This window comes from Schistocerca gregaria, chromosome 2 (assembly GCF_023897955.1).
Source record: "Schistocerca gregaria isolate iqSchGreg1 chromosome 2, iqSchGreg1.2, whole genome shotgun sequence".
In the NCBI taxonomy this organism is placed as follows: domain Eukaryota; kingdom Metazoa; phylum Arthropoda; class Insecta; order Orthoptera; family Acrididae; genus Schistocerca; species Schistocerca gregaria.
Genome location: NC_064921.1, coordinates 760,353,166 through 760,377,389, shown reverse-complemented (window position 1 = coordinate 760,377,389; position 24,224 = coordinate 760,353,166). Strand labels below are relative to the sequence as shown.

At 43.8% G+C, this 24,224-nt stretch overlaps 1 protein-coding gene across 9 annotated transcripts in view; it reads right to left on the bottom strand.

The window, feature by feature from the left end:
- The window catches only part of LOC126334965 (uncharacterized), a 289,683-nt gene that overhangs the window by 68,290 nt on the left and 197,169 nt on the right, over positions 1-24,224 (bottom strand). For all 9 annotated transcript variants that reach the window (XM_049997738.1, XM_049997741.1, XM_049997739.1 and 6 more), the window contains one exon: positions 18,816-22,097. In XM_049997738.1, coding sequence (XP_049853695.1) covers positions 18,816-22,097 — 3,282 coding nt within the window. The remainder of the gene's footprint in view (positions 1-18,815; positions 22,098-24,224) is intronic.

Here is a 24,224-nt window from a genome sequence, read left to right as displayed (position 1 = left end):
AAACCAGTAGTTGTAACTCTTCCATAGTTGTGTTCTCATTTATTTTGTTGTGTATGATTGTGTTGATAGTTTTTATTGTTGTTTCGACTTGTGGGTTATTTAGCGGTCTATGCAAGAATGGTCTAATGTTTGTATTTGTGTCTCTGTATTCTATATATGTCAGCTGAAATTTTTCTTCTTTATCTAACATGTGTATCACTTCATGTTCTACACTCCTGGAAATGGAAAAAATAACACATTGACACTGGTGTGTCAGACCCACCATACTTGCTCCGGACACTGCAAGAGGGCTGTACAAACAACGATCACACGCACGGCACAGCGGGCACAGCGGACACACCAGAAACCGTGGTGTTGGCCGTCGAATGGCGCTAGCTGCGCAGCATTTGTGCACCGCCGCTGTCAGTGTCAGCCAGTTTGCCATGGCATACGGAGCTCCATCGCAGTCTTTAACTCTGCTAGCATGCCGCGACAGCGTGGACGTGAACCGTATGTGCAGTTGACGGACTTTGAGCGAGGGCGTATAGTGGGCATGCGGGAGGCCGGGTGGACGTACCGCCGAATTGCTCAACACGTGGGGCGTGAGGTCTCCACAGTACATCGATGTTGTCGCCAGTGGTCGGCGGAAGGTGCACGTGCCCGTCGACCTGGCACCGGACCGCAGCAACGCACGGATGCACACCAAGACCGTAGGTTCCTACCCAGTGCCGTAGGGGACCGCACCGCCACTTCCCAGCAAATTAGGGACATGTTGCTCCTGGGGTATCGGCGAGGACCATTCGCAACCGTCTCCATGAAGCTGGGCTACGGTCCCGCACACCGTTAGGCCGTCTTCCGCTCACGCCCCAACATCGTACAGCCTGCCTCCAGTGGTGAATGGAGGGGCGTGAATGGAGGGACGAATGGAGACATGTCGTCTTCAGCGATGAGAGTCGCTTCTGCCTTGGTGCCAATGATGGTCATATGCGTGTTTGGCGCCGTGCAGGTGAGCGCCACAATCAGGACTGCATACGACCGAGGCACACAGGGCCAACACCCGGCATCATGGTGTGGGGAGTGATCTCCTACACTGGCCGTACACCTCTGGTGATCGTCGAGGGGACACTGAATAGTGCACGGTACATCCAAACCGTCATCGAACCCATCGTTCTACCATTCCTAGACCGGCAAGGGAACTTGCTGTTCCAACAGGACAATGCACGTCCGCATGTATCCCGTGCCACCCAACGTGCTCTAGAAGGTGTAAGTCAACTACCCTGGCCAGCAAGATCTCCGGATCTGTGCCCAATTGAGCATGTTTGGGACTGGATGAAGCGTCGTCTCACGCGGTCTGCACGTCCAGCACGAACGCTGGTCCAACTGAGGCGCCAGGTGGAAATGGCATGGCAAGCCGTTCCACAGGACTACATCCAGCATCTCTACGATCGTCTCCATGGGAGAATAGCAGCCTGCATTGCTGCGAAAGGTGGATATACACTGTACTAGTGCCGACATTGTGCATGCTCTGTTGCCTGTGTCTATGTGCCTGTGGTTCTGTCAGTGTGATCATGTGATGTATATGACCCCAGTAATGTGTCAATAAAGTTTCCCCTTCCTGGGACAATGAATTCATGGTGTTCTTATTTCAATTTCCAGGAGTGTATTTGTACTTGTTCTGGTGGCAGTCTTAAGATTTCGTTTTCCTCTGATTGTTTAATTGATGCGTGTTGTTCTTTGTTTGTTTGCTCTGGGATGTGTGAGTCCATCACTGTATTTTCTTCTTCTTTTTCTGATTGCACATTATTTTGTTCCAGTATTTGTTGTACTTGTTGTTTTATGTTTTCTAATTCTGACTGGGGTATCCTGTTATTTTTTTATTATTACACGGATCTGATCAGCTAGTCGTTGTTGTGTTAAAATTTTTAATTCTGGGTATCTGATAATAAAGGTTGTGTATACTTGTGATCTGTATCCAGTTGTGTTGGTTCCTAGGTTTGTTGCTTGGTAATAACAGAACATGAGGTGTCGATTAACTTCATCTGACCATCTCATCCTCTGTATTTGTTTTCCTTCTAGGGTCGTTGCAGGAATTATATCCTGCAAAACACCTCTACTTGGATTTAAATCATTTTCCAGTTGGCTAGCAGTGTCGTTACCATTGTGGGCAGGCATAGGGTTCAAGCGTCGTCCCTGACCATGACGGCGCTTGTCCGAGGCTTCTTTAGTTGTGTCCTGAACCAACTAATCACACTAAAAGGGGGTTAGCCCTATTAGTGGTTTGTTCTTTTCATCGCCTTTTACGACTTGCAGAGCATACCGGAGGCTTATTCTTTTCCCGGGCCTCCACGGGGATTATTATTATTATTATTATTATTATTATTATTATTGATGTTGTTGTTGTTGTTATATAAGAGATTTTGGAATTAATATTAGATAGACCAGTATTAGCTTTCTGTGAGGCCGTTGTCTCATCACTAGTTACGATATTATCCAAACACTACTCACATGGCTCCAAAAATGAGTAAGAAAATTTAAGCAGTTCTTTTGTAATCATTTAAGTCACCTATATTATTCATAAAATTACCAGTAGAGAAGATTTATACTAAAAAATCAATTTTTTAGGAAATGAGATAGTTGATCACAAACTTCTGCTCCATAATGAAATTTGATCTACCTTTGTTGAACATTGCTTGCTGTTAGGTGCTTGATTGTGTAATTGATACAAGAAACTAAGTGAGACACAATACATGAATGCCAGTGAGTGCATATATTTTTTGTGTTATTTTTCAACATGAATGGGGTGACATCACTAAACCGCTTTTTCAGTTTTCAGTTTTTGAAGAAATGATCAACAAAGTATCCTAAACTGTTAACTTACAAATATATACTCTAATTCAAAAAATTTCCAATTTTTTTTTTTCAGATTGTAAGGAGTAATATAATTTCATTAGAAAATCATGCACCCCATATTTGTCTTCAGTTGAATATAACATTTTCTGATGTAAATTTCGACTAGCTAGATATCTATTTGTTGAAACGATGCACAAACCATTCAATTATGTTACTGTACTAGAGGGCAAGTGCGTGCAATCTGTGTTTACAATAATCACAATACGTACATTTTTGGACATGGTATGACATTATGTTCTGCCAAGAAGACATTGAATGTGCTAAAACAATACAAAATTTCTGAAGATCAATTTATTTGTTGAAATTGGTAAAGCAAAACAAATATACCCATGCAACTGACAACTGAATTTTATTTTGAAAATATACACTACAGTTGCTGCAAAAATAGCAGCTATGAAAAATATAAAATCCCTTCCTGCATTGTTCAGTTATGTCAAATACATCTCATTGATTTTCTTGATGCTTTCTGCATTGTGCACATAGTCAGTATGAGTACTTGTAGTTGAAAGTCCTAGTGTCATGGTACAATAATTTATTTATCATTAGGACGAGATTATTTTATAAATGGCACCTTGCCAAACAAAATGTTATCTTTATGGCAGCTACACTCTTGACATAGTAGAGTACAAATGATAATTTCATCTGAATGGTTTAAAATGATTTGTTGAATTAGAATATTTCAACTTGTTCAAACTGAAATGCCCTTGAGATGGAAGAAGTTTGTGTGTATTAAATGCATACAAAATAGTAATTTTTTATGGGGGTGACTAAACCATTGGACCGTAATTTGAGACGTAAAGCTACTATTTCAGTAATCAATTTATAGTATATGGCAGATGTTCAGTTACTAGAAAAATAAAGCTATTTAGCTCAGCAACAAATGCTCCACATATAATTGGTGATGAAAGCACCAGAAAAATCAGCTTACTTTACATATGTCCATTCTTTGGGGCAATTCCACAGTATTCATTGAACAGAAGCCAGCTGTAAGGATAATACCTGGTGTCCATTCTCAAGCTTCATGCAGGCAGCTGTTTGAAAAATTATAAATACTTATAACAACCTCACAATACCTTTACTCTCTCTCTTATGAAGTATGCTGAGAAGAATTATGCATTACTTGAAAATAATAGTAGTATTCATAAATATTACAGCAAGAACAAAAATAACCTCCACTGCCCACAACGTAACCCTATACTAGTACAGAAAGTAGTGAAGTATAAAGCCATAAACATATTTGACCACTTCCCTTTCAAACTAACAATTCTGACAAGTAATGAAAGTTTTAAAAACAAAATGAAATCATTTCTACTGGACAACAACTTCTTCTACGCCATAGATGAACCAATAATATTTAAAATTTGTGTTACACTTATCAAATTTTGTTGTAAATGAAGATTTGAGAAGTCTTATTATGTAAAGGACCAGTATGTAGTCAAATTTTCTTAAAGAAAGTGTACCACTGGACAGCTTAGGATTTGTATCCAGAATGAATCTTTCACTCTGCAGTGAAGTGTGCATTTTTGAATAAAAACTTTGAAACACTCCATTAGATGTGCCGGCATCTTCAGTCAATAACAGCATTATAAAAGGCAAAGATTGAGGTCTTATTCAGTGCCCAGTTTAAATCTGCCCTTCCCTTTTGCCACACAACACTGTGCTTGTCACTGTCAATCTCACCTCCACCGACATCAACATCAGGAATGCCCACAGTTTTGCTGTCAGCAAACAGCACCACTTCCAATGTCTGGGTGACAACAAACCAAATTACTTCCTTCTTGGTGGCTACAACTAATTACTTTCTAATTAATAACTTTTCCTTTAAAGACATAACTGAATTACAAATTTAAATTAGTAAAGGTATAGGCACGGTATCATCACTTACTGTCCTGTTCGTGGATCCTTAGTAAGAAGCCTGCTAGTAAACCATCATCACAGTCAGACGGATTGATGATACATCTACATCTACATTTATACTCTGCAAGCCACCCAATGGTGTGTGGCGGAGGGCACTTTACGTGCCACTGTCATTACCTCCCTTTCCTGTTCCAGTCGCGTATGGTTCGTGGGAAGAACGACTGTCTGAAAGCCTCCGTGCGCGCTCTAATCTCTCTAATTTTACATTCGTGATGTCCTCGGGAGGTATAAGTAGAGGGAAGCAATATATTTGATAACTCATCCAGAAACGCACCCTCTCGAAACCTGGCGAGCAAGCTACACCGCGATGCAGAGTGCCTCTCTTGCAGAATCTGCCACTTAGGTTTGTTAAACATCTCCGTAACGCTATCACGGTTACCAAATAACCCTGTGACGAAACGCGCCGCTCTTCTTTGGATCTTCTCTATCTCCTCTGTCAACCCGATCTGGTACGAATCCCACACTGATGAGCAACACTCAAGTATGGGTCGAACGAGTGTTTTGTAAGCCACCTCCTTTGTTGATGGACTACATTTTCTAAGGACTCTCCCAATGAATCTCAACCTGGTACCCGCCTTACCAACAATTAATTTTATATGATCATTTCACTTCAAATCGTTCCGCACGCATACTCCCAGATATTTTACAGAAGTAACTGCTACCATTGTTTGTTCCGCTATCATATAATCGTACGGTAAAGGATCCTTCTTTCTATGTATTCGCAATACATTACATTTGTCTATGTTATGGGTCAGTTGCCACTCCCTGCACCAAGTGCCTATCCGCTGCAGATCTTCCTGCATTTCGCTACAATTTTCTAATGCTGCAACTTCTCTGTATACTACAGCATCATCCGCGAAAAGCCGCATGGAACTTCCAACACTATCTACTAGGTCATTTATATATATATTGTGAAAAGCAATGGTACCATAACACTCCCCTGTGGCACGCAAGAGGTTACTTTAACGTCTGTAGACGTCTCTCCATTGATAACAACATGCTGTGTTCTGTTTGCTAAAAAGTCTTCAATCCAGCCACACAGCTGGTCTGATATTCCGTAGTTTCTTACTTTGTTTATCAGGCTACAGTGCGGAACTGTATCAAACGCCTTCTGGAAGTCAAGGAAAATAGCATCTACCTGGGAGCCTGTATCTAATATTTTCTGCGTTTCATGAAAAAATGAAGCGAGTTGGGTCTCACACGATCGCTGTTTCCGGAATCCATGTTGATTCCTACAGAGTAGATTCTGAGTTTCCAAAAACGACGTGATACTCGAGGAAAAAACATGTTCTAAAATTCTACAACAGATCGATGTCAGAGATACTGGTCTATAGTTTTGCGCATCTGCTCGACGACCCTTCTTGAAGACTGGGACTACCTGCGCTCCTTTCCAATCATTTGGAACCTTCCGTCCCTCTAGAGACTTGCGGTACACGGCTGTTAGAAGGGGCAAGTTCTTTTTCGTACTCTGTGTAGAAACGAATTGGTATCCCGTCAGGTCCAGTGGAATTTACTCTGTTGAGTGATTCCAGTTGCTTTTCTATTCCCTTGACACTTATTTTGATGTCAGCCATTTTTTCGTTTGTGCGAGGATTTAGAGAAGGAAATGCAGTGCGGCCTTCCTCTGTGAAACAGCTTTGGAAAAAGGAGTTTAGTATTTCAGATTTATGCGTGTCATCCTCTCTTTCAATGCCATCATCATACCAGAGTGTCTGCATATGCTGTTTCGAGCCACTTACTGATTTAACGTAAGACTAGAACTTCCTAGGATTTTCTGTCATGACGGTACATAGAATTTTACTTTCGAATTCACTGAACGCTTCACGCATAGCCCTCCTTACGCTAACTTTGACATCGTCTAGCTTCTGTTTGTCTGAGAGGTTTTGGCTGCGTTTAAACTTGGAGTGAAGCTCTCTTTGCTTTCGCAGTAGTTTCCTAACTTTGTTGTTGTACCACACTGGGTTTTTCCCGTCCCTCACAGTTTTACTCGGTACGTACCTGTCTAAAACGCATTTTACAATTGCCTTGAACTTTTACCATAAACACTCAACATTGTCAGTGTCGGAACAGAAATTATCGTTTTGATCTGTTAGGTAGTCTGAAATCTGCCTTCTATTACTCTTGCTAAACAAATAAACCTTCCTCCCTTTTTTATATTCCTATTAACTTCCATATACAGGGATGCTGCAATGGCCTTATGATCACTGATTCCCTGTTCTGCACATACAGAGTCGAAAAGTTCGGGTCTGTTTGTTATCAGTAGGTCCAACATGTTATCTCCACGAGTCAGTTCTCTGTTTAATTGCTCGAGGTAATTTTCGGATAGTGCACTCAGTATAATGTCACTCGATGCTCTGTCCCTACCACCTGTCCTAAACATCTGAGTGTCCCAGCCTATATCTGGTAAATTGAAATCCCCACCTGAGACTATAACATGCTGAGAAAGTTTACGTGAAATGTATTCCAAATTTTCTCTCAGTTGTTCTGCCACTAATGATGCTGAGTCGGGAGGTCGGTAAAAGGAGCCAATTATTAACCTAGCTCAGTTGTTGAGTGTAACCACCACCCATAATAATTCACAGGAACTATCCACTTCTACTTCACTACAGGATAAACTACTACTAACAGCGACGAAGACTCCACCACCAGTTGCATGCAATCTATCCTTTCTAAACACCGTCTGTACCTTTGTAAAAATTTCAGCAGAATTGATCTCTGGCTTCAGTCAGATTTCTGTACCTATAACGATTTCAGCTTCGTTGCTTTCTATCAGCGCTTGAAGTTCCGGTACTTTACCAATGTAGCTTCGACAGTTTACAATTACAATACCGATTGCTGCTTGGTCCCCACATGTCCTGACTTTGCCCCGCACCCGTTGAGGCTGTTGCCCTTTCTGTACTTGCCCAAGGCCATCTAACCTAAAAAACTGCCCAGCCCATGCCACACAACCCCTGCTACCCGTGTAGCCACTTGTTACGTGTACTGGACTCCTGACCTATCCAGCGGAACCCGAAACCCCACCACCCTATGGCACAAGTCGAGGAATCTGCAGCCCACATGGTCGCAGAACTGTCTCAGCCTCTGATTCAGACCCTCCACTCGGCTCTGTACCAAAGGTCCGCAGTCAGTCCTGTCGACGATGCTGCAGATGGTGAGCTCTGCTTTCATCCCGCTAGCGAGACTGGCAGTCTTCACCAAATCAGATAGCCGCCGGAAGCCAGAGACGATTTCCTCCGATCCATAGCGACACACATCATTGGTGCCGACATGAGTGACCACCTGCAGATGGGTGCACCCTGTACCCTTCATGGCATCCGGAAGGACCCTTTCCACATCTGGAATGACTCCTCCCAGTATGCACGCGGAGTGCACATTGGTTTTCTTCCCCTCTCTTGCTGCCATATCCCTAAGGGGCCCCATTACACACCTGACGTAGGAGCTCCCAACTACCAGTAAGCCCACCCTCTGCGACCGCCCGGATCTTGCAGACTGAGGGGCAACCTCTGGAACAGGACAAGCAGCCATGTCAGGCCGAAGATCAGTATCAGCCTGAGACACAGCCTGAAACCGGTTCGTCAGACAAACTGGAGAGACCTTCCGTTCAGCCCTCCGGAATGTCTTTCGACCCCTGCCACACCTTGAGACGACCTCCCACTCTACCACAGGTGAGAGATCAGCCTCAATGCGGGCAGTATCCCGGGCAACCACAGTCGTAGTCAGATCGGGGGGTGCGTGGGACGAGCTGGCCATCCCCGAAAAACCCCCATCCGGACCCCCACAGTGATGCCCATTGGCAATAGCCTCAAGCTGTGTGACCGAAGCCAACACTACCTGAAGCTGGGAGCGATACCTTTTTATATGGATCCAGGGTACACTACCTTATCTTTATTACCTTAAAAGCCTCAACTCCCCGACCCATTCATTTCCCCCATGGCCGTCCTGGATCTAACCTCAATGATGACACCATAAGAAGATTCATCTCACACTGTATGACTTAGGCTATAATGAGCCTGCTTGTCCGCAGACTTCTCAGGCACACTGTTCTGGATTTGTAGGTTTAAGGATCTCAATGATTTTTGCTATTCAAATGGTTTTCACCTCAAAGTGGTGTTCACTTTATTAATCCCACTGCTCTTGAACAAAGTACTATGTGTCACTGCGGTTGGGCTGTATCAACCACTTTAAGACTTCCGTATTTAGGTATCAAAGCACTATTGGAAAATTACTCTTATTTTGTTTGAACAATGGAAAGTTCAAATTAGAATATCAACAATTTGCCACTCCCAATCTCACACCCTTGCCACAGGAATCATATCTTTATGGAAGACCCAAGGGCAAGACCTGACCAATCCACCCAACCAGCATTTCCTATTCCAGTCCTGTCACAGGCTTATCATAAGCATTCAGATGCCGGGCTATCTGTGAAAACATGCATGTTGTGTACTAGCCATGCTGCAATCTTTGCTCAGCTTTTTATGTGGTATAACAACCAACCAGCTATCCACCAAGATGAATGGTCAGTGTCAAGTTGACCACCCTGTTGCACAACATGCAGCTGAGCATAACATGCTTGATTTCAATGGCTGCTACACAACCCATGCCCTCTGGAACCTCCACTCCACTATCAGCTTTTCTGCAGATGGGAGTTATTCTTACAACACATTCTCAGCTCCCGAAATCATCCAAGCCTCAATGCACAGTAACCTACTACCCCCACATGCTCCACTCAACAGTTTCTGCCCCCTCTGTCCTATCACCTCCCAACACATGTCCCCTCACCCTCATTGTGCACTGCTCTCTGCCAGTGCACCCTCTGCTCCTCTCCTTTCCATTCCCTCTCTTTTTACCTCCCTCCCTCACACCTCCCAATGCTGCACCAGACAGCCTTGTCTGCCACTTCTAGTCCCGCACACTCTGCCACGCAGTATCATTTCCCCTTCCCCTATTAGTACACTGATGTCCATCCCCAAGCCCTCCTCCATTACAGAGTGTTGCTCCCATTTGACGCATTTCGGTTTCAGTCTGGCCTGAGCAGCCAGAGATAGTGGTCATAAGTGTGTGAGGTATGTTTCATTGAGTGAATGCGTGTGTTTTTGTTTTCTTTTGTGATGACTGCTTAGGCTGAAAGCTTAATGTGTAGCAGTTGTTTCATTGTGCCTGTCTGCAACTCAAGGTGTCATTTTCTTATGTTTAAGTAAATAAAATAGAAAGAAACTTCCACATGGGAAAAATATATCAAAAACAAAGATTCCAAGACTTACCAAGCGGGAAAGCGCCGGCAGACAGGCACATGAACAAAACACACAAACACACACACAGAATTACTAGCTTTCGCAACCGATGGTTGCTTCTTCAGGAAGGAGAGGGAAAGACGAAAGGATGTGGGTTTTAAGGGAGAGGGTAAGGAGTCATTCCAACCCCGGGAGCGGAAAGACTTCCCTTAGGGGAAAAAAAGGACAGGTGTACACTCGCGCACACACACACATATCCATCCGCACATACACAGACACAAGCAGACATATTTAAAGGCAAAGAGTAAGGGCAGAGGTGTCAGTCGAGGCGGAAGTACAGAGGCAAAGAAGTTGTTGAAAGACAGGTGAGGTATGAGCGGCGGCAACTTGAAATTAGCGGAGGTTGAGGCCTGGCGGAAATCGAGAAGAGAGGATATACTGAAGGGCGAGTTCCCATCTCCGGAGTTCGGATAGGTTGGTGTTGGCGGGAAGTATCCAGATAACTCGGACGGTGCAACACTGTGCCAAGATGTGCTGGTCGTGCATCAATGCATGTTTAGCCACAGGGTGATCCTCATTACCAACAAACACTGTCTGCCTGTGTCCATTCATGCGAATGGACAGTTTGTTGCTGGTCATTCCCACATAGAAAGCGTCACAGTGCAGGCAGGGTAGTTGGTAAATCACGTGGGTGCTTTCACACGTGGCTCTCCCTTTGATCGTGTACACCTTCCGGGTTGCAGGACTGGAGTAGGTGGTGGCGGGAGGGTGCATAGGACAGGTTTTACACCGGGGGCGGTTGCAAGGGTAGGAGCCAGAGGGTAGGGAAGGTGGTTTGGGGATTTCATAGGGATGAACCAAGAGGTTACGAAGGTTAGGTGGACGGCGGAAAGACACTCTTGGTGGAGTGGGGAGGATTTCGTGAAGGATGGATCTCATTTCGGGGCAGGATTTTAGGAAGTCGTATCCCTGCTGGAGAGCCACATTCAAGGTCTGATCCAGTCCCGGGAAGTATTCTGTCACAAGTGGGGCACTTTTGGGGTTCTTCTGTGAGAGGTTCTGGGTTTGATGGGATGAGGAAGTGGCTCTGGTTATCTGCTTCTGTACCAGGTTGGGAGGGTAGTTGCGGGATGCGAAAGCTGTTTTCAGGTTGTTGGTGTAATGGTCGAGGGATTCAGGACTGGAGCAGATTCATTTGCCACGAAGGCCTAGGCTGTAGGGAAGGGACCGTTTGATATGGAATGGGTGACAGCTGTCATAATGGAGGTACTGTTGCTTGTTGGTGGGTTTGATGTGGACGGGTGTGTGCAGCTGGCCATTGGACAGATGGAGGTAAACGTCTAGGAAAGTGGCATGGGATTTGGAGTAGGACCAGGTGAATCTGATGGAACCAAAGGAGTTGAGGTTGGAGAGGAAATTCTGGAGTTGTTCTTCACTGTGAGTCCAGATCATGAAGATGTCATCAATAAATCTGTACCAAACTTTGGGTTGGCAGGCTTGGGTAACCAAGAAGGCTTCCTCTAAGCGACCCATAAATAAGTTGGCATACGAGGGGGCCATCCTGGTACCCATGGCTGTTCCCTTTAATTGTTGGTATGTCTGGCCTTCAAAAGTGAAGAAGTTGTGGGTCAGGATGAAGCTGGCTAAGGTGACGAGGAAAGAGGTTTTAGGTAGGGTGGCAGGTGATCGGCGTGAAAGGAAGTGCCCCATTGCAGCGAGGCCCTGGACGTGCGGTATATTCGTGTATAGGGAAGTGGCATCAATGGTTACAAGGATGGTTTCCGGGGGTAACAGACTGGGTACGGATTCCAGGCGTTCGAGAAAGTGGTTGGTGTCTTTGATGAAGGATGGGAGACTGCATGTAATGGGTTGAAGGTGTTGATCTACGTAGGTAGAGATACGTTCTGTGGGGGATTGGTAACCAGCTACAATGGGGCGGCCAGGATGTTTGGGTTTGTGAATTTTAGGAACTAGGTAGAAGGTAGGAGTGCGAGGTGTCGGTGGGGTGAGGAGTTTGATGGAGTTAGGTGAAAGGTTTTGTAGGGGGCCTAAGGTTCTGAGGATTCCTTGAAGCTCCGCCTGGACATCAGGAATGGGATTACCTTGGCAAACTTTGTATGTTGAGTTGTCTGAGAGCTGACGCAGTCCCTCAGCCACATACTCCCGACGATCAAGTACCACGGTCGTGGAACCCTTGTCAGCCGGAAGAATGATGATGGATCGGTCAGCTTTCAGATCACGGATAGCCTGGGCTTCGGCTGTGGTGATGTTGGGAGTAGGATTAAGGTTTTTCAAGAAAGATTGAGAGGCAAGGCTGGAAGTGAGAAATTCCTGGAAGGTTTGGAGAGGGTGATTTTGAGGAAGAGGAGGTGGGTCCCGCTGTGATGGAGGACGGAACTGTTGCAGGCAGGGTTCAATTTGGATAGTGTCTTGGGGAGTTGGATCATTAGGAGTGGGATCAGGATTGTTTTTCTTCGTGGCAAAGTGATATTTCCAGCAGAGACTACGAGTGTAGGACAGTAAATCTTTGACAAGGGCAGTTTGGTTGAACCTGGGAGTGGGGCTGAAGGTGAGGCCTTTGGATAGGACAGAGGTTTCGGATTGGGAGGGGGTTTGGAGGAAAGATTGACTACTGAATTGGGGTGTTGTGGTTCCAGATTGTGTTGACTAGAATTTTGAGGTGTTGGGGGGAGTGGAGCTGGAAGTGGGAGATTGAGTAGATGGGAGAGACTGGGTCTGTGTGCAATGAGAAGAGGTTGAGGTTTGTTGGAAAGGTTGTGGAGGGTGAGTGAGTTGCCTTTCCGGAGGTGGGAAACCAGGAGATTGGATAGTTTTTTGAGGTGGAGGGTGGCATGTTGTTCTAATTTGCGGTTGGCCTGTAGGAGGATGCTATGTACAGCCGGTGTGGATGTGGGAGAGGAAAGATTGAGGACTTTGATTTGGGATAAGAGTTGACAGGGGTGTTCATTGGCCGAGTCGATGTATAGGTGAAGGATTAGGCGGGTGAGGGCTATGGAGTGTGCTGTTTGGAACTGGTATAAGGACTGATGGAAAGAAGGATTGCAGCCAGAGATGGGAACTTTAAGTGTGAGGCCTTTGGGAGAAATGCCAAATGTCAGACAAGCCTGAGTAAATAAAATATGGGAGCGTAATCTGGCTAGGGTGAAGGCATGTTTGCGGAGGGAATGTAAATAAAATTTAATGGGGTCATTGTAGGGATGTTGTGAGGTTGACATGGTATTAGTAGGTGGAAAGGGTAATATGAGGTTAAAGTGAAAGTAAATAGAGATTTATATAGGGAGAGATAAAGGTGTGAAAAAAGTCGAAAAAGTGTTGGTTTGAGATGAGCTATGTTGATCATGTGCTGAACTTAGGTTGGTGAACAACAATGGGTGCAAAGGTTGGGTAGTTATGTTGTCTCCAGATCACGTTAAAGGGTGGGGAAATTCAAGACAATTTCGAAAAAAGTTTCGAAAAAATAATTTCCGAAAAACTAAAATTCGAAAAAAAATTTCGAATAAAATCTCGAAGAATATGTGTGTAAATGTATTCAAAGGACTGGTTATGTACTGGCAGGTTATGAGAATGAGGCTAACAATTGTTTGATGAAGAAATAATAACGTGTAAACCTGTGGGAAGCTGCTAAAAAATGATCGGTTATGTGGGAAAAACGGGAATGGAAATAAAACGAAAGTTGTTGGAAAAAACTGAGATGGTTGTTTAATGGGTGAAAGGAACTGAAGCTGTGAAATAGTATTCATGAGTTACACGAAATGTTTGTAAACTTGGAACAATGGATTTTATAGCAGCGGTTATGTTGAAAGCATTGAAAATTTTAGGTTATTGTTTGGAAGTAAATTACGTATTATTGAGTATAATTAGGCAGGATACAATGTATGGTAGATTACGGAAAAATGGAAGATGAATACAAAGTGAACCTTCTTGTACAAACGAAAAGAGAAAGTAAGACGATAGAGAAGATTGCAACAGAGACAATAACAAACGTAATTGTTGGGTTCAAATTAATGATGATGTAAATAAAATAGAAAGAAACTTCCACATGGGAAAAATATATCAAAAACAAAGATTCCAAGACTTACCAAGCGGGAAAGCACCGGCAGACAGGCACATGAACAAAACACACAAACACACACACAGAATTACTAGCTTTCGCAACCGATGGTTGCTTCTTCAGGAAGGAGAGGGAAAGACGAAAGGATGTGGGTTTTAAGGGAGAGGGTAAGGAGTCATTCCAACCCCGGGAGCGGAAAGACTTCCCTTAGGGGAAAAAAAGGACAGGTGTACACTCGCGCACACACACACATATCCATCCGCACATACACAGACACAAGCAGACATATTTAAAGGCAAAGAGTAAGGGCAGAGGTGTCAGTCGAGGCGGAAGTACAGAGGCAAAGAAGTTGTTGAAAGACAGGTGAGGTATGAGCGGCGGCAACTTGAAATTAGCGGAGGTTGAGGCCTGGCGGAAATCGAGAAGAGAGGATATACTGAAGGGCGAGTTCCCATCTCTGGAGTTCGGATAGGTTGGTGTTGGTGGGAAGTATCCAGATAATTCGGACGGTGTAACACTGTGCCAAGATGTGCTGGTCGTGCATCAAGGCATGTTTAGCCACAGGGTGATCCTCATTACCAACAAACACTGTCTGCCTGTGTCCATTCATGCGAATGGACAGTTTGTTGCTGGTCATTCCCACATAGAAAGCGTCACAGTGCAGGCAGGTCAGTTGGTCAATCCGAAACCTCTGTCCTATCCAAAGGCCTCACCTTCAGCCCCACTCCCAGGTTCAACCAAATTGCCCTTGTCAAAGATTTACTGTCCTACACTCATAGTCTCTGCTGGAAATATCACTTTGCCACGAAGAAAAACAATCCTGATCCCACTCCTAATGATCCAACTCCCCAAGACACTATCCAAATTGAACCCTGCCTGCAACAGTTCCGTCCTCCATCACAGCGGGACCCACCTCCTCTTCCTCAAAATCACCCTCTCCAAACCTTCCAGGAATTTCTCACTTCCAGCCTTGCCTCTCAATCTTTCTTGAAAAACCTTAATCCTACTCCCAACATCACCACAGCCGAAGCCCAGGCTATCCGTGATCTGAAAGCTGACCGATCCATCATCATTCTTCCGGCTGACAAGGGTTCCACGACCGTGGTACTTGATCGTCGGGAGTATGTGGCTGAGGGACTGCGTCAGCTCTCAGACAACTCAACATACAAAGTTTGCCAAGGTAATCCCATTCCTGATGTCCAGGCGGAGCTTCAAGGAATCCTCAGAACCTTAGGCCCCCTACAAAACCTTTCACCTAACTCCATCAAACTCCTCACCCCACCGACACCTCGCACTCCTACCTTCTACCTAGTTCCTAAAATTCACAAACCCAAACATCCTGGCCGCCCCATTGTAGCTGGTTACCAATCCCCCACAGAACGTATCTCTACCTACGTAGATCAACACCTTCAACCCATTACATGCAGTCTCCCATCCTTCATCAAAGACACCAACCACTTTCTCGAACGCCTGGAATCTGTACCCAGTCTGTTACCCCCGGAAACCATCCTTGTAACCATTGATGCCACTTCCCTATACACGAATATCCCGCACGTCCAGGGCCTCGCTGCAATGGAGCACTTCCTTTCACGCCGATCACCTGCCACCCTACCTAAAACCTCTTTCCTCGTCACCTTAGCCAGCTTCATCTTGACCCACAACTTCTTCACGTTTGAAGGCCAGACATACCAACAATTAAAGGGAACAGCCATGGGTACCAGGATGGCCTCCTCGTATGCCAACTTATTTATGGGTCGCTTAGAGGAAGCCTTCTTGGTTACCCAAGCCTGCCAACCCAAAGTTTGGTACAGATTTATTGATGACATCTTCATGATCTGGACTCACAGTGAAGAACAACTCCAGAATTTCCTCTCCAACCTCAACTCCTTTGGTTCCATCAGATTCACCTGGTCCTACTCCAAATCCCATGCCACTTTCCTAGACGTTTACCTCCATCTGTCCAATGGCCAGCTGCACACACCCGTCCACATCAAACCCACCAACAAGCAACAGTACCTCCACTATGACAGCTGCCACCCATTCCATATCAAACGGTCCCTTCCCTACAGCCTAGGCCTTCGTGGCAAACGAATCTGCTCCAGTCCTGAATCCCTCGACCATTACACCAACAACCTGAAAACAGCTTTCGCATCCCGCAACTACCCTCCCAACCTGGTACAGAAGCAGATAACCAGAGCCACTTCCTCATCCCATCAAACCCAGAACCTCTCACAGAAGAACCCCAAAAGTGCCCCACTTGTGACAGAATACTTCCCGGGACTGGATCAGACCTTGAATGTGGCTCTCCAGCAGGGATACGACTTCCTAAAATCCTGCCCCGAAATGAGATCCATCCTTCATGAAATCCTCCCCACTCCACCAAGAGTGTCTTTCCGCCGTCCACCTAACCTTCGTAACCTCTTGGTTCATCCCTATGAAATCCCCAAACCACCTTCCCTACCCTCTGGCTCCTACCCTTGCAACCGCCCCCGGTGTAAAACCTGTCCTATGCACCCTCCCACCACCACCTACTCCAGTCCTGCAACCCGGAAGGTGTACATGATCAAAGGGAGAGCCACGTGTGAAAGCACCCACGTGATTTACCAACTACCCTGCCTGCACTGTGACGCTTTCTATGTGGGAATGACCAGCAACAAACTGTCCATTCGCATGAATGGACACAGGCAGACAGTGTTTGTTGGTAATGAGGATCACCCTGTGGCTAAACATGCATTGATGCACGACCAGCACATCTTGGCACAGTGTTACACCGTCCGAGTTATCTGGATACTTCCCACCAACACCAACCTATCCGAACTCCGGAGATGGGAACTCGCCCTTCAGTATATCCTCTCTTCTCGATTTCCGCCAGGCCTCAACCTCCGCTAATTTCAAGTTGCCGCCGCTCATACCTCACCTGTCTTTCAACAACTTCTTTGCCTCTGTACTTCCGCCTCGACTGACACCTCTGCCCTTACTCTTTGCCTTTAAATATGTCTGCTTGTGTCTGTGTATGTGCGGATGGATATGTGTGTGTGTGCGCGAGTGTACACCTGTCCTTTTTTTCCCCTAAGGGAAGTCTTTCCGCTCCCGGGGTTGGAATGACTCCTTACCCTCTCCCTTAAAACCCACATCCTTTCGTCTTTCCCTCTCCTTCCTGAAGAAGCAACCATCGGTTGCGAAAGCTAGTAATTCTGTGTGTGTGTTTGTGTGTTTTGTTCATGTGCCTGTCTGCCGGCGCTTTCCCGCTTGGTAAGTCTTGGAATCTTTGTTTTTGATATATTTCTTATGTTTAATTTATAAATAAATGGATGGTTGACTCACGCAATTAAGATATTTTTAATGGAGAGTAACTTAACATTGGCTTCACACAAGTTTGATGTTAGGATTATGGCAAACTTGAAACTGCCATCCAAACTGAAGTTTAAAATGTATGACATGAATGACAAACTACACGACTTTCCAGCTTTTATTTGCACCACAAGCCCACATAATAACTGGCGAGGCAGGGACATAGTTCAAGGATGATAAATAAACTTAAGTTAATATACAGCATGATTCAAAAGTATTTGTATACGCTTCATGGGTGTAATGTAAGCATCAAAATTCTGAAATTGCTTTATTTCAGAGTTATGCAATAGAGTAGGGATCACAAGTAAAACACAAAATTAATTCTTCTCAGAAAGCAACAACATGAAGGAACCCAAAATTCAACTCAACCACACATACTGTATGTTTACCTTGGAAAAATTTCAAAAAAGATGCCCACATAGATGAAGACTGTAACATGGTTGACTTCCTACTTGTCCTGGAATATGGAGGCTATGTTCATCTCATTCTGCACAGCTATTTTCAGTTCACTGCTATAGTTGTGCTACATTCCCAATTGCAACACCATACACCAGCTCCTTGAGACAGACCCAAAGATATAAGTCCAGGGGTTAATATCTGGAGAGCTGGTAAGCCAAGCATGTGGTGCTGCATGACCTGTGCACTTATCAGGCTAAGCAGCTTTGAGATATTCTCTTACCTCCCAAATGAAATGTGCAATGGCACCTTTGACAAAGCAACAGTCGATACGCAGGTGAACATGATGCACCGACAGTCTGTACTGGTGCATTATATGATGCCTTCCACAAATGACATTATGCACCATATGTCGGAAATACAGTGGTTTCAGACAAAACTTCATTTAACATTTGACTTTTATTTGACCCATACACATGAAGCGTGTACAGTTATTTTTGAATCACTCTGTATAGTAGTAAAGGACACACACACACACACACACACACACACACACACACACACACACACACACACACACATATACGCCTGTGCACCTGCATTGTGCCAGATGGACACACGGAGCTAGAATTGCAGTTCGGTAGATGGGCTGGAATAGGTGTAATGTTGTATGGGGTGGCAAGCAGTTGGAGGTAGCTAGTGGCTCTGAGGGAGGCAGCATGTGTGCAAGCTACTTGTACAGGAGGGGTGGTGGCAGGTGCACAGGGGCTAGGCACGCAGCACACAGGTACCAAGCCAGCGAGGTAAACACACGATAGAGATCATATGCAGGTGTGGATTGGGATGACATGACAGGACAGAGGAAGGGCAAATTGTTAGGCAGAGGGTGTTGATATTTAGACACATTTATGTGGAGAAAATATGCCAATAAGTATTACTATGAGCTACTGTCATCTCACCTTTTCAGCATGCTTGTGAAATTCCGCAGTATTGGGACCTGCATCTGAAGTGGCACACGGAAGATAGGATTGATTGTTGCCCAACACAGGTGAACTTCTATATCGGGCATCTAAGGAGTCATCAATGCTATTTTCAACTACGTTATTGTTCTGTCCATGCTCTGCTCTGCTATTAGGAAGTAGAATTACACTCTCAGGAGCTGCACGTCCTGGTATGTCAAGAGCTGACGCTTGTTTACTGTACTTTATTCCTACCAACACAGTTTTGCATGTATTAAGATTTTTAGTTGTCGCATCAGAACTAATATCTGATGCAGACCTATTAGAGAGAGACTTTTGGGATGTATCTTGCATACATTGTTCAAGTTGCTCATTAACATCCGATGTAGACCTATTCAAGAGAGACTTTGGGGACACATCTCGTGTACATTGTTCCAGTTGCTCATCTGGAGCATTACTTGATTCCACCATTTGCAATGACTGTTTTGCCTGTTTAGTTACACTTTCTTCTGCCGTCTCATTTTCACTTTGTATATCCTCATCACTTTCATGTTCACACACCATTTCAAAAGGTAAGAGAATATCGTCAGTGGCTTTGACTAGTTCTACACTTTTAGCACTGGTCTTGTTTGTATTTATTGTACTTGTGTTACTTTCATCTGGTTCAATATTTCCCACATTCTCAGAAGCTCGGTACTTGTCTGTAGTGGTAATTACTTCTTTTTGTTCTTCACATACTAAACTTGTGGATAACTGTGACACTGAAAGTATATTTGTGTTTTTATTAACAGTAACACATGTATTCTGAATCTCAGGCTGGTTTAAAGCTTCTGTTTCACGAGGGTTTTCGTCACCAGATGTGTGTGTCTCATCCGAGATCTTTACATCGGAAGCAGGTTCAATGTCAGACTTATTTTCTTCCTTGAATTTAGTGGTTATGGCCGCTTCTGTTGCTTTCCTCTTCACACACATAACACTCACATCACGGATACGAATTCCTGAAGGTCTAACTGAAACATCTGGAATTTTATTTTCATCAGCATTGTCAAAGAACAGTTTTGAGGTCTCTTTCTTGGATTCAGGGGAATGTCTCACATTTGCAGACATTTTTACCACAATATGTTCATCAGAGGTGTCTGGGCTGTCATCTGTTTCATAGTCTGTCAAATTTTCCCACTGTTTCTCAGGAACTGATTTAACTACTGATATTTCTGGCAAAGCGCTACTCTCTAAAATAACTGTGCCTTTGTCAACTCCAGAATCTGAATTGTTACATAATGATAGTTGACCATTTTCACTAATGTTCTCTCTTTCTTTTCCCCCAGCTCTGTTCACATCTTCAGATGAGAAAACAAAAAATTTAGCACTTGGAATTGTTGGTTCATTTTTTCCTTTTCGGCCTTCTTCTTGTCCCTCTTCCTCCTCCTCCTCCTCCTTTTCCTCTTTCTGCTCCTTTTTGTCTTCTTCACATTTCTCTTCTTCTTCTTCTTCTTCTTCTTCTTCTTCTTCACACTTCTCTTCTGCTTCCTCTTCCTTTTCCTCTTCTTCACACGTTTCTATAATCAAGTTGTCAGATTCCACATTCTTATTGTGCTGAAATTTTTCAGCGCCCAATTTGTCTGCTGTGATTGTTACCTCCTCTGTTGTGCGCCTACTGTAACCATGTTCAGGAACTGCATCTGAGGCAGTTACAGTAATGCAAAGTACAGATCCATCTTTTGCTGGTTCTTTACTACTGGAAACTTTTATGGAATCTTTGTCTGACAGCAAAATTAATTTTTCATCTGAATATTCACTTTCTTTACTGTATATGCCATTCAGACCATCAACTGCATCATTTCTGGGTGTAAAATCTACTATATCAGCATTGCTGCAATATGGGGATTGTTGATTGAAATTCTCCTCTTTCAGCGAGCCTTCTTCATCAGCATCCTTATGTTTTTCTAATGTATGTTTCTTCGCTGGATCCATTATGTTAACATTTGGATGGGATGACTCTTCCACACTCAGTTCTGCAGATCGTTCGTTAGTGGTACTTTTTAGTTCAGTGACACTGTCCAACTGCTTTACTAGTGGGGCAAGGGAAATTACATTTGAGCTGTTTTCTGTGCATGCATCTGAATTTTCTAGCAGTTCTGTTTTTACATTCTGTTCCAGTAACACATGCTTATTTTCCAGAGATATTTCAGAAGATGTTTTCATTTCATCATTTACATTAACAGATGAAACTGACACAATAACACTCTTTGGAATAATTGCTATTACATTTGAGTTATTTGGTATTTCACTATTACATGACTGCCTTTCAGTGGTCAAACGTAACTCTCCACTGCCCAAATAGTTTGAAGTAACTGATTCATTTTCAGGCACCTTCAGCTCTGAATCAGCTGGCACAGAAGACAATATATGTTCTTGTACTGCACCAGAGTATTTCTTGTCCAGCAACTCACTGTCAGTATTTGATTCGGCTTTGTCAAGAACAGGAGAGTTTTCATTTTTTGTTGTTTCCTTCTGCAGTGGTCCATTCTCATCAGGTTGGCTGCTTTCACCTTTGGTTCCAATTTTTAATTCTTTTGCTAACAGTTCCTTCAAATCTTTACCTTTGTTCGGTGAATCTACTGAGGAGAGAAAATCTGTTATTTGTTCATTATTGTATACAGTATCATCTGCACCAGAAGTAATATTAACATCTGATATTTCACAAACTCTTCCACTAATTTTCAATTGGCTGTCAGAGGTTCCATTTGGCACCACCTTTGAGCAGCTGTCTTCATCAGACTTTAGCGAATTTTGTGGTTGCAAACAGTCTCGATGCAGAGAACTGCTGTTGTCAGAAATATTTTGAGTTTCTGTAACTGGTCTTTCCACTTCTGGTTCTCGTATATCACATGTTGGTTCTAAGCTCATCAGCTTTTTCTGTAGAATGTCAACTATACCGGACTTACCAAATGACTTTGAAGCTTCATTTATAACATGTTCACCGGATTCACTGACTACATTTCTTTCACATTTTGTCCTTTTAGAAGGTGTTTCTACAGTTGGCTCACTGTCCTCTATGTCACTTTCTGTAAGTTTTATCTGTGCTGCTTCTTCCTCAAATTTAGACCATTCTATCAAGGATGCCCTACCTACTGAATTATCTGAAGTTAAACCATCCAGCTCTTCTGTGGTTTGTCTTCTGTCTATGCTTGGTGTTTTACTCCTCTTTTGCTTTGGAGGTTTCAGTTGGTGAGTAACTCCTTGGAGTTCATAACTGATAGCTAGTGGATCACCGTTGTTTCCCTGAAAGAAAAGAATAAAGTTTTTAAGATCTACAGTAATAATTACAAAATAAATAAATTATTAGCAAGAACTTCTGTCACAGTACTTTACTTGGGGAGACAAGCAGCCTGTTTAAGCAGAAAACTGGAGCAACAATGTAATCAAATATGCAAGTTTGCATTATAAGGCGGTATAGTTGACAGCAGTGACACGCTGCACTTTGAGCTGTATAACATGAAAAGGAACAAATGAAAATGAGGAAAGGCAACTCATTTATCTATAGCCGACTGATTTGTGCTACACACACACACACACACACACACACACACACACACACACACAGCTCATAAACTAATCTCACACTCTCACAGAAAGCCAAATGCACTGACACATGGCTGCAGCCCTACTCCTGTCTGACTGGAAAGCTGTACCCAGGAGTTGGTGTAGAGTGTTCTGTAAGCCACTTTTTGTTGGACGAAGTACATTTCTTTAGGTTTCTTCAAATTACTGTAACCAGTCTTCTTTTGTGTTGTTCGTCTATTTTTATTGTTTCATTATCAGTTTTGAACTGTCTAGCGATTTATCATCACATAGTACATGAATTGCTAGGAGGTTTGAAACCAGTAATGTAATAGCAAAAATTAAAAAACAAAACGACAGGCAACTGTTGCTGTAATTTCAAGAAACCTTTATTCGTCACAGTTGCAGTGATACTCATCGATAATGGATAAAAGTTTTATATTTCTTTAGGATTTTTTCAATCAATCTAAGCCTGGCATTTGCCTTTCTTGCAAATCAGGTTTGGTTTAAATGCACACAGTTATGGTCATGAGAGCTAGTTACAGTTGAGATTGGACATGGTGAGTTGATTTTAGTCAAGAGCGCCTTTAACAACAAAGAGACCATTATCAACATCTCACTGAGTTTGAACGAGGTCATTTAATAGGACTACGAGAAGCTGGATGCTCTTCTGCAATACTGCAGGAAGACTTGGCAGGAATGTAGCCACTGTACATGAGGGAATTGCTGTACAGCTCTTGAGCATCGTACTGCATCTGCACCAGCAATGTGAGCAGCAGTTGGCACCACAGTGACAGAACGCACTGTTACAAATTGTTTACTTCAAGGCGGAAACCCTGTAGCCTACATTCCACTAAGACCAAACCACCACCACTTGTGACTTCAGCAGTGTCAAGCAATACCTCATTGGAGGACACCTTGGAGGTCTGTTGTTTTTTTCTGATGAAAGCTGGTTCTGCCTGGGTGCCACTGAAGACCGTGTGTTGATCAGAAGGAGTTGAGGGCCTGCAACCAACCTGTCAATGTGCTAGACACACCGGACCAATACCTGGAGTTATAGTCTGGGGTGCGACTTTGTATGATAGCAGGAGCACACTCATGATTATCCCGTGCACAGATCTGTATGCCTATTGGTGATTTGACCTGTTGTGCTGCCGTGCAAAAATAGCATTCCAGGGACACTATATGTGTCAAACCGTCCAATTACAGCCACGGAGCACTCCAGGGGTTCTTTCACAACAGGATAACATTCACCCACACACCGCTATTGCAATCCAATATGCTCTACAGAGTGTTGACATCTTGCCTTGGCCTACACAATCACCAGATCTGTCTCAAATTGAGCACATCATCAGGTGGCAACTCCAGTGTCACTCACAAACAGCATTAAACATCCGTGTATTGACCTTGAAAGTGTAATAGTCTTGTAATTCCATTGCACAAACCAACATCTGGCATCTACAAAAAAGAATGTGTGCATGTCTGCATGGTTGCATTCAACACTGTGGTGGTTGCACCAGTTATTAATGCACCCCAGCATTTCACATTTACAATAGTTTATCTCATGCTTACATTAATCTTGCAATGTTAATCACTTAAATATGTTAGCCAGATAAATGTATTCCTGAAAATTCGTTGTTGTCGTTGTTGTTGTTGTTGTTGTTGTCGTCGTCGTCTTCAGTCCTGAGACTGGTTTGATGCAGCTCTCCATGCAACCCTATCCTGTGCAAGTTTCTTCATCTCCCAGTACCTACTGCAATCTACATCCTTCTGAATCTGCTTAGTGTATTCATCTCTTGGTCTCCCTCTACGATTTTTACACTCCACGCTGCCCTCCAATGCTAAATA